At 41.5% G+C, this 12,056-nt stretch overlaps 1 protein-coding gene across 3 annotated transcripts in view; it reads right to left on the bottom strand.

The window, feature by feature from the left end:
* The window catches only part of LOC140203305 (protein kinase C-binding protein NELL2-like), a 351,554-nt gene that overhangs the window by 15,262 nt on the left and 324,236 nt on the right, over window positions 1-12,056 (bottom strand). For all 3 annotated transcript variants that reach the window (XM_072269319.1, XM_072269321.1, XM_072269320.1), the window contains one exon: window positions 11,013-11,206. In XM_072269319.1, the coding sequence (XP_072125420.1) occupies window positions 11,013-11,206 (194 nt within the window). The remainder of the gene's footprint in view (window positions 1-11,012; window positions 11,207-12,056) is intronic.

Here is a 12,056-nt window from a genome sequence, read left to right as displayed (position 1 = left end):
GGTAAACAAAATGGAAACAAAGTAGCATTCTTTAATATTGTAATTATATCAATAGGATGGATGAATTTCAAGAGCACCCTTCATTTAGACCCTTAGAGTTGTGTATTAGGGACCATAAATATTATAGAGTCACAGAGCAATACACCACAGAAACAGGCCCTTTGGCCCATCCAGTCCTTGGCAACATGTTTTTCTTCCTCGTCTCATCTACCTGCACCTGGACCGCAGCCGTCCATACCCTTCACGTCCATGTACCTATCCAACCTTCTCTTGAATGTGCCATTGAACGCCCATCCACCACCTCTGCTGGCAGCTCGTTCCACACTTGCACCACCCTCTGAGGGACCAAGTTCCTCCTCAGCTTCCCATTAAACATCTCACCTTTCACCCTAAACCTATAACCTTTAGTTCTAGTCATGCTCTGTGCCTTAAAAAAGATTTTTAGTTCTTTTTGCTTTCCACATTTCTCTTCTTTACACTGCTGCTTTACTGTGCAAGGGAAAAGAACTTCTGTCTTTCTAACTTCTCCACCCTCTTTTATTGATTCACTGATGTCCAACAGGAATGCACTTCAGTGCCACAACTATGGTTTGACAGGAATTTCCCATCTTTACAAAGGTTTCCAGTACACTTCTCAATGGGCAATCTGAGATGTGATTTAAATTGCTCTTTTGATGCAGAAGAGTGCAAATAGCATTTGCCACATGTTTGGGTCTTTCTATGAGTGCTATAGACACAGGCAGTATTGCATTGTTTTTTTTTCTGTATTTTCTTACTTGAATGTCTCCTGTCCCTATCTATTTCTTTGCTGTTTGCAAATTAAAAGCAATTTGATTTAATTTTCTCTGAAGAAATGTATTAATGAAAGGCAAAATGATATGCCCTTTTCTCACTGTTACCATCAGGCACACACTCAGCGATTCAGGAACAGCTTCTTCCCCTCTGCCATCCAATTCCTGAATGGACATTGAATCTTTGGATGCTACCTCACATTTTAATACAGTATACAGTATTTCTGTTTTTGCATGCTTTTAAAATCTGTCCAATATACGTATATCATAATTGATTTTAAAAACGCAAACAACAGGAATTCTGCAGATGCTGGAAATTCAAGCAACACACATAAAAGTTGCTGGTGAACGCAGCAGGCCAGGCAGCATCTATTGGAAGAGGTACAGTCGACGTTTCAGGCTGAGTCCTGACGAAGGGTCTCGGCCTGAAACGTCAACTGCACCTTTTCCTAGAGATGCTGCCTGGCCTGCTGCGTTCACCAGCAACTTTTATGTGTGTTGTCATAATTGATTTACTTTATTATTATTATTTTTTTTCTGCTAGATTATGTATTGCATTAAACTACTGCTGCTAAGTTAACAAATTTCACGTCACATGCCAGTGATAATAAACCTGATTCTGATTCTGATTCTGATTAAAGTGATGTCAGCATAGAGTCATAGAAGTGGGCCCATTTACCCATCTAATCCATGCTGATTTGTTATACTGTGTGGTCCTATCAATCTGCACCTGGACCATAGCCCTCCATACCCCTCCTATCCAAGTACTAGTCCAAATTTCTCTTAAATGTTGCAAGCCACTCTCTGAGTGAGGCAGTTCCCCTTAAATATTTCGCCTTTCTCCCTTAAGAGTCGCGATGTAATGATGCAGCTCTATAAAACTCTGGTTAGGCCACACTCGGAGTACTGTGTCCAGTTCTGGTCGCCTCACTATAGGAAGGATGTGGAAGCATTGGAAAGGGTACAGAGGAGATTTACCAGGATGCTGCCTGGTTTAGAGGGTATGCATTATGATCAGCGATTAAGGGAGCTAGGGCTTTACTCTTTGGAGAGAAGGAGGATAAGAGGAGACATGATAGAGGTGTACAAGATAATAAGAGGAATAGATAGAGTGGATAGCCAGCACCTCTTCCCTAGGGCACCACTGCTCAATACAAGAGGACATGGCTTTAAGGTAAGGGGTGGGAAGTTCAAGGGAGATATTAGAGGAAGGTTTTTTACTCAGAGAGTGGTTGGTACGTGGAATGCATTGCCTGAGTCAATGGTGGAGGCAGGTACACTAGGGAAATTTAAAAGACTATTAGATAGGTATATGGAGGAATTTAAGGTGGGAGCTTATATGGGAGGCAGGGTTTGAGGGTTGGCACAACATTGTGGGCTGAAGGGCCTGTACTAGGCTGTACTTTTCTAATGTATTAGCTCTAGTTCCAGTCTCAGCCAACTTCAGTGGAAAGAGTCTGTTTGAATTTATCCTAACTATACCCTGCTTTATTTTGTACACCTCTATCAAATCTCCCCTCATTCTCCTACGCTCCAGGGGAAAATAAATCCTAACCTTTTCAACCTCTCCCTATAACTCAGATCCTCAAGTCCTGGCAACATCCTTGTAATTTTTCTCTGTACTCTTTCAATCTTATTGATACCTTTGTACCCCTAATAAGCACCAACATCTTAAGGACATGGTTTATGCAGATAAAAAGTACTGCTTTCCCATTGCTGGTTTGCTTGTCTCAGTCATTCTATCAAACAGGTTAAATAGAATCTGACAAAACTATTGGTGACAACCTTTTATCAAAAGAAAGAGCTGGAAACCTGCAAGTAGCAGTCACTTTGCGATGATGGTGCTTCATTGGTACAGAGCTGATGACAAACCGTTAACCTGAAAATTGTTTTCTATCTACAGAACACATTTCACGACAATGCCAGTGACATTAAACCTGATTCTGATTCTATCTCATTTGTGGAGAATTTGGAGCATTTTCTGCATTAATATCTAAAACAGGCAGGATTTCACTTATGAGTAATTATAGGCTGTTCTTCAGTCAGTTGCAAGGTCCAGTTTTACCATTCAAATAGATCCTGGTTTTGTCGTACTTCCACATCATTTACACAATTTAGCTCCATAGCATTCTGAATTCATGCCATGTAGTTAACACAGTCCAGAGGTTGTGTGAACATTTCAATGATGGTGAAGATGAGTGAAGTTATCTCCTTTGGTTCAAGAGCTCTGGCTGTCCACTCGATCTATCAAATCATCTCTCATCCTCCCTTGCTCCATAAAAGCCCTAGCTTTAAATACGTTAGAACTCTTTGAGGATGAAACTAGCAGGTTAGATAAAGGTAAACTAACAGATGATATTCAACACACATCAAAGTTGCTGGTGAACGCAGCAGGCCAGGCAGCATCTCTAGGAAGAGGTAGAGTGACGTTTCAGGCCGAGACCCTTCCGACGAAGGGTCTCGGCCTGAAACATCGACTGTACCTCTTCCTAGGTATGCTGCCTAGCCTGCTGCATTCACCAGCAACTTTGATGTGTGTTGCTTGAATTTTCCAGCAACTGCAGAATTCCTGTTGTTTGTGAGATGATATTCATTTGGATTTTCAGAGGCCTTTAATAAGACCTCACAAAAGTTTGTTCCTCACGGTGAAAGCTCATTGGTGTTGAGGGCAATAGGATAGCATGGATAAAGTAAAGGCTATCAGAACACAGAGTTGTCAGAAGTACATCGCTTTCAAGTTGGTAAACCGCAAACAGTCAGGTTATCAGGTGATAGGAACTCAACTATTTAGAATCCATATTATTGACTTGGATAATGAGATTAAGTTCTTTGTACCAAAATCTCCTGATGATAGAACAAAAGGTAGGGAAGCATATTGTCAAGAGAGCAAAGGAATATATAATAGTTAGCATACAGCATGTGGTCAAGAAATTGACAGATGGAATATAATATAGGAAAAATTAAAGGGTAACCACTTTGCTACAGGAATGGAAATGCAGAAAACAACTTAAATGTCAATAGACTACAAAGGGGAGGAGAAGATGGCAGCGCAACACAGTGCGCGCGTCAGCTCCGAATTCGTATTGTATTTGTGAAGTAGGATGCCGTGCACAATCCTGATTTGATGGAGACGGCCGTGAGAAGCACGGAGAAACATCTGGAGAAACTTCTGAAATGCCCGCTTTGCTGCCGCTGCTACTGTGCAATCGAGAATCTCCGGAGGAGAAGGCCCCAAATCCTCGGCTTTGCCTATTGCCTGTTGCCGGGGCTGGGGTCGAAGCGCTCCGCAGAGATGGTGCTCGGTGTCGGAGAGCTGGTCGGAGGCTCGAAGTTTTCAGACGGACCGGAGTCGGACTGTGGTCGGGTGCTTCCAGGATGCTGCATCGGCAAGTTTGCAGCACTGGAAGCTCATGGCAAGAAGAGTTTTCTTCCTTCAACTGCCTGCATGAGATGATGGGACTTCCGAGAGACTTTGAGACTTTTTTTTACTGTGCCCATGGTCTGTTCTTCTATCAAATTACGGTATTGCTTGCACTGTTGTAACTATATGTTATAATTATGTGGTTTTTGTCAGTTTTTTTTAGTCTTGGTTTGTCTTATGTTTCTGTGATATCATTCTGGAGGAACAAATTGTATCATTTTTTAATGCATGCATTACTAAATGACAATAAAAGAGGACTGCGTGTCCTCATAATCTAAAATCTAAAAAAATGCTTTTCTGCAGAAGGGTTTTAGGTGTCCTTGCCTTGAAGTGCCCAAGAATAACATGCTGATACATCTAGTAACTGAGAATGTTGACATTTACGGGGAGAGAGATCGTGTATAAAAGCGTACTGTCTTGCTACAATTCCACGGGGCATCGACAAGAATGTGCCTAGTAGACTGGAGGATATTTTGCTCTCCTTATTTGGAGTCAGTCAGCAAAAGGTTCACTGGGTTGATTCCTGGGATGAAAGAGCGGCATTATGAGGGAAAAGCTGGACCCATACTCTCTGGAATTTACAAGAGTGAGAAGTCATCTTATTGAAACATACAAGATTCAACAGGGTTGGTGCTGAGTGAGTGATTTCCCCCTTGTGGGGAAACCTGGGTGGCAGAAATTCTTCTGTTGGAGGCCTGCGACTTTCAAATTCTCTACAGCAGAGAGTCGTGGAGCTGCTGAAATAATCCAGAATGAGAAAGGAGGGCAAAGGTTATGGCAAACAGCTGGAGTTCAGGGCAAAGTCAAATGAGCCATTATTTGATTGAAGGGGGGAAGCAGGCTTGAAGATTGGACTTCTGCTCCTTGACAATTATTAGGACAGAGAATGTAACTATTCTGCCCACCTAGTTTGACATTTCTCAACAGATCAATACCTTTAGAACTCTTCTCACCCACCTTATCATTGTGATCTGCAACTTATCTTTTTGCACATGCCTACCAATTCACCCTTTTAGTTCCTTTGGCAGCTAATCTACAGGTAACCTATACCCAGGAAGAGACAATTATCCACACCCTCTGAAAAAAAGGACGTCTTTCCAATAAAGAGAAGCCAGCTTTAAGTTCCTATTTATGGCCACAAAGGCATAATCTATTCAGCGAAGACATACATGGAGATCCATTGTAGCAAAGGTCGAAAAGATTCTATACAAAAAGAAACTGTTGGAGGAACTCAACAGGTCAAGCATCTGTGGAGGTAAAATGTTTTGGGTCGAGATCCTTCATCAGAACGGAAGAGACTTCATCACTTCCTCGAAAACTGAGATTTTTGTATTCCCTTTGGGTGGCATTTAGACCAAAAGACCATTAAAGATAGGAGCAGAATTAGGCCAGTCAGCCCATTGAGTCTGCTCCACCATATCCCCCAACCCCATAACTTTTCAACCCCTGACTAACCAAGAACTTATCAGCCCCCAGCTTAAATGCACCCAGTGACCTGGCCTGTGGCAATGAATTCCATAGGTTTACCACTCTCTGGCTAAAGGAATTCTTCCTCCTTTCTGCTCTAAATGGCCGTCCCTCTGTTCCTAGCTCCAACAAAGGAAGCATTCTCTTCACGTCCACTCTAACTAGGCCTTTCAATATTCGATAGGTTTCAATGAGATCTCCTCCCCCGTTCTTCTAAATTCCGGCAAGTACAGGCCCAGAGCCTTCAATTGCCGCTCATTTGAAAACACTTTCATTCTCATGGACACAAACCAGAAAACAAGACAGAGGGAGGAGAAATATATCAAACTTCTTCCAAACGATTTTCCATTTCACATGAGGGACAAATACAATAAAGAGGGGGAGAGGGAGGGTTGGAATTTGATCTTCTTGCAGTTCACCAATTCGTTTTCTGCATGTGGAGGGGTGAAGTTGATGCTCCTGCTGCTATTGTGACTTAAATGTGGGTGATCTGTAATTTTTTTTAGTTCTGGGGGTACTTTTGATGTTTTTGAATGCCTTCCATGGTTTTCTTTGTCTCATGGCTACCTGGAGAAGACAAATCTCAGAGTTGTATACTTCATACATGTTTCGATAATAAATGAACCTTTGAACCTTTTTTCCCCTCACCTACTGAATTTTGGTTCAACTTTCCTAATGCCAATTCCTAATCCTGTTTAAATGCAATACTTCAGAGTGAGATTTATAATGGTTTTTATTCCAGTTAGATCCTTAAATGTGCCAATGTCAAATCTCAGAATGATCCACAATCTTCTCAGATTATGATTATGTTCAAGCAAATCCAGTGTAACCAGACACAAGAAGGCACTTATGCTAATGAGCTGGGAGGATAAAATCACGTTATTGATTTACACATTCAGAAAAATGATGCATTGCAGAGATAGGATGCTGATCGATGTTTGCAGAGTTGCAGTGCTCTCAGACAGATACAGTTGCAAACTGAATTCATTGCTTTTGGGCTGTAAATGTGATTTAGGTTAGTCACGAGGAGACAGGTGTTACTAGATTGTGCAGTCAAGTGACGGCCAACATAAAGCATTGCCTCGTAGAATTTCTGGTGATTAATCAGGAAAATGGATAATTGAACAGGAGTAATGGAAATGTTCCACCACATTGAACTACTGGGAAATCAATGGAACTTGGTCGTGGAAGTAGACACAGATCAAGACAGACCAGAATAGGGAACAGTGGAAGTATTCAGTATAGCAGGCAGCATCTCTGGAGATGGAAACAAAAAAGGTTAGGTCAATAGACTTTAATTGTATCAAGTCAGAAACGAAAATATGAGCATCAAACAAAGAAAACAAAAGTAGGTTATCCCTCTAACTTCCTAGAACTTTGGAATCTGCAAGGTGTACTGCTACAAGAAAGCAGCATCCATCATCAAGGAGCCCCATCATTCAGGGTGGGCTCTCTTCTCACTATGGGCAGGAGGGACAGACCCTTAGCTCTATCGCTGCTAGTTCAGTAACAGTTATTACCTCTGGACTATCAGGCTCCTGAACCAGCATGGACAACTTCACTCACCTCAATGCTGAACTGACTCCGCAACCTATAAACTTGTTTTCAGGGAATCTACAACTCATGTTCTCACTATTATTTCTTTCATTTTTTTTGGTCTTCTTTTGCACATTGGTGTTTGTCAGCCTCTGTTAGGTATAGTTTTTTCATAATGCTACTGTATTTCTTTATTTTCCTGTAAATGCCTGCTGAGTGCAGTGACACAGCAGTGTAGTGGTTAGCACAACACTTTACGGTACAAGTGACCCGGGTTCAATTCCCGCTGCTGTCTGTAGGAAGTTTATACGTTCTCCCTGTGACCGCATGGGTTTCCTCTGGGTGCTCCAGTATCCTCCCACAGTCCAGACATGGTCATGGTAAATTGTCCTGTGATTAGGCTCAGATTAAATTTAGGGAATGCTGGGCGGCATGGCTTGAAGGGCTGGAAGAGTCTATTCTGCTCTGTAACTTCGTAAACAAGTAAATAAAATGGAAGTAAATCTCAAGGTAGCACATGGTGATATACGAGGAGTGATTGATAAGCTTGTGGCCTAAGGTAGAAGGAGTCAATTTTACAAAACCTAGCACATTTATTTTTCAACATTGTCCCCTCCTACGTGTACACACTTAGTCCAGCGTTCGTGGAGCATACGGATCCCTTCTTTGTGGAAGTGGTCCACAGCAGGGGTGATTGATAAGTTCGTGGCCTAAGGTAGAAGGAGATGAGTAATTAACTTCAAACTTTCTGCATAATCACTCAAGGAGTTGAACTGCACGTGCATGTAACGAGAGCATCTTGGACCTCCAGGTGGTCCACAGCAGCAGTGATTGATAAGTTCGTGGCCTACAGTAGATGGAGATGAGTTATACAGCTCTTGTTACATGCACGTGCAGTTCAACTCTTTGAGTGATAATGCAGAAAATTTGAAATTAATGACTCATCTCCTTCTACCTTAGGCCACGAACTTATCAATCACCCCCGCTGTGGACCACTTTCTGGAGGTCCAAGATGCCGACTTCTACAAAGAAGGGATCCGTATGCTCCACGACCGCTGAACTAAGTGTGTAAATGTAGGAAAAATAAATGTGCTAGGTTTTCTAAAATTGACTCCTTCTACCTTAGGCCACGAACTTATCAATCACCCCTCGTATATGTACTTGGATAATGAATTATCCAATGTAACCAAGGTTTACACATTCTGCCACCTATTCATAATATACCAGGCCATTGCTGAACTGTACTTCCTCTATCATCTTTCCCTCTAATGCCATTCATTTTATCTTGTAGTTGCATCTGTAGGGTTTAAATTGGCTGAAAGTTGCAGGCCTCAGCAAGCAAGCTGTGCTTGAATTGGGTGACTGATTGGCATTGGCCCGGTCAAAGCAGCCCATTAAAAAATTCCATAGAATTCAATACCTATGCAACCGTATCACATCTTAAAGTATCTAGTTGCACATTCTGTTAAATATTTTCCTATTTAATTTGTAGTTCTTTTCTGAAGACTGGCATATTATATGAACAATTCTACTTCTCAGCCCAGCTTTCCCTGAATAACTTCTCCAACATCTCTTCCATCTTGTCCATTAATACCTCACAAGTCTCCTCCCTAGTCTCTTCATTCCCTGGGATATAATGCATTTGAATTCTTTTAATCTGTCTAGGATAGTGAACTGATTTATGCTGGAGCCATTACTTTTCCCTGAATTAATCCTGTTCACAAAGAACAGGCCGCTGATGATTGCCTAAGACATACTGGGTCATTGATGATATGTCTACCGTATTGATCGCTTCACCTGTGGATGCGTGTAGGTTGAGAATTGCTGAGAAAGAGAAAGTTCATAAAATTACCATTGGAATTTTTCTAGTTTTAACATGGATATTTGCTGATGCAAGGAGCAAGTCGTATGAAGGAGGTTCTCTGGAGTACTGCTCTGCAAAGCATATAACATGGGAAAACTCATAAGTCCAATTATGAAGAGAGCACAGTAATGCCCCTAATTCCATAGATGCTTGTGAAGATTCAGCATGACATCTAAATCTCTGACAAACTTCCACAGACATGTAGTGGAGAGTATATTGACTGGCTGCATCGCAGCCTGGTATGGAAACACCAATGCCCTTGGACGGAAATTCCTAGAAAAGGTAGTGGATATGCTCCAGTCCATCATGGATAAAGCCCTCTCCACCACTGAGCACATCTACAAAGAGTGCTGTCGCAGGAAAGCAACATCCATTATCAGGAACACCCCATCACCCAGGACATGCTCTCTTCTCGCTGCTGCCATCAGGAAGAAGGTACAAGAGCCTTAGGACTCACAAAACCAGGAAAAGTTACTATCCTTCACCATCAGGCTCTTGAACCAAAGGGGATGACTTCACTCAATTTCACTGGCTTCATCACTGAAATGGTCCCACAAACAATTGTCCTGCTTTCAAGGACTCTTCATCTCATGTTATCAATATTTATTGCTTATTTATTTATTTATTATTAAGATTTCTTCATTTGTATTTGCACAGTTTGTTCTATTCGCTCGTTGAATGCCCTAGTTAGGCAGTCTCTCATTGATTCTGTTCTGGTTATTATTCTATAGATTTATTGAGTATGCCCACAAGAAAATGGATCTCATGATTGTATATGATGACATATATGTACTTTGATAATAAATTTACTTTGAAAGTTAAACTTTGAAACTTCTGTGTACTGAGAACAGAGATGTTGTTCCATCATTTTGAAATAGGAGCAATGAAAAACAGGGGGAGACGGAGAACAGAGACAATGAGAACTGAGTGTTGGAATAAAGGAATAAGACTTAAGAAAAGAAGAAGGAATCTGAATCAGGTTTAATATCACTGGCAGATGTTGTGAAATTTGTTAACTTTGCAGCAGCAGTACAATGCAGTACCTAGAAAAAAGTGAATTACAGTAAGTACTGTATATAGAGTTAAACTAAGTAGTGCAAAACATGCAGTGAGGTAGTGTTCGTGGGTTTAATGTCCATTCAGAAATTGGATGTCAGAGGGGAAGAAGCTGTTCCTGGATCACTGAGTGTGAACCCTCAGGCTGCTGTACCTCCTCCCTGATGGTGGCAATGAGAAGAGGGCATGTCCTGGGTGATGAGGGTCCTTAATGATGGATGCCACCTTTTTGAGGCATCACTCCTTGAAGATGTCCTAGATGCTGGGGAGGCTGGTACCCATGATGGAGCTCTCTGCAGCTTTTTTCAGTCCTGTGCAGCAGCCCCACCCTCCCCCATACCAGATGGTGATGCAGCCAGTTAAAATGCTCTCCATGATGCACCTGTAAAAATTTGCGAGTGTCTTTGCTGATGTATGAAATCTCCTCAAACCCCAAATGAAATACAGCCATTGTTGTGCCTTCTTTGTAGCTGCATCCATATATTGGGTCCAGGATAGATCCTCAGAGATATTGATGCCTGGGAACTTGAAGTTGCTCACTCCCTCCCCTTCTGATCCCTCACCTTACCCTTTCTGAAGTTCACAATCAGTTCTCTAATATTGGGTACAATGTTGTTGTTGCGAGACCATTCAACAAAATTGTGCTTTGACGTCACGGAAAGCAACAAAAGTGTTTGGCTGGCTTAGCAGCAAAGGATCTTGTTGTTGGGGCAGTAAATAAAGACTTTGCACCCTAGAGCTGTGGGATTAATAGACTTCAAGGTCAGTTGCAAGCGACACCCCTTCCACATTGACATTGACTTTGTGTCTCGGCACCTGCGGAGCAAAACAAACGTGATAGAAGATGAGCTGACAAGTTGTGTAAGAGCAAACTAACCTGGCAGGAGCACACTGAGCACCTGTCATTGTCCAGCACCCAAATCTGTCCATTGTGTTTTATTCTGCCTTCATGGACGCAGTCTCCAGTACAGTTTTTTCCATGAGGACATCTACAGTCGTAACCTCCCTCGAGATTAAAGCAGACGGTGTCATTGGTGCAACTGTGCCTCCCGGTCGCACATTCATCAATGTCTGGGAAATGACGCATGTTAACTATTTTTTACATGCATATTCAATTAACATAATGCTTCCTCAGCAAATAATATAAACAGTTCTCCCTCATAAAATCTACTAGAGTTAAAATTCATTTACCAAAATGTTTAACAAGCGTTTGAAAGAAAGTATGATTGATAAATATCCCAAGGAACTTAAATCATTCATATTTAACTTTTTTTTTAAAGGGCAACAGCAATTTTCCCTTTTAATAATCACACTTTAATGTGATTACAGTTCATTCCAGTACTATAAAATAATCCATAAACTGGTGACTGTTTAATTCATTCAGCACGATTGAATCGCAGGCTAGCAATGCTTTAGTTATGATTATCACAAACCTCTTCACGAGAAATTTAGTAATTACATTTTAACAATCACTTTACTTTATTGTCGCCAAACAATTGAGACTAGAGTGTACAATCATCACAGCGATATTTGATTCTGCGCTTTGCGCTCTTTTATTATTGTAAAAGTGGTTGGGTGGCAGTGTGGAGATGCATCTCTACTAAAGGAGGTGTAAGCCACTCCTTCCCTTCACTAGCCTGTTGGTCACCCTTGGGCAAGGTGTAGCATATGTACCTTTGGGAAAGAGCTGCTACATCCTTCAACTAGCACAGCAGAAGCATTTTTGACCAGCAAGAACTAACCCTTCACATTATACATCCCTATGTTTCTTCATCTATTTTCAAATAACTCTCCAAAACCCACCATAAGCAGACTGTTAACTGTTTATGTAGCGAAAGAACAGGCAGTGTCTTATTGCCAATAATTGTCAACTCAGGTATTGGTTATTCCATCATAAATAAATGTGATGGAGACATTAATG

The sequence above is a fragment of the Mobula birostris genome, chromosome 9 (assembly GCF_030028105.1).
Source record: "Mobula birostris isolate sMobBir1 chromosome 9, sMobBir1.hap1, whole genome shotgun sequence".
Classification (NCBI taxonomy): domain Eukaryota; kingdom Metazoa; phylum Chordata; class Chondrichthyes; order Myliobatiformes; family Myliobatidae; genus Mobula; species Mobula birostris.
The sequence above is the reverse complement of the archived record's forward strand: the minus strand, read 5'-3'. Positions and strand labels throughout refer to the sequence as shown.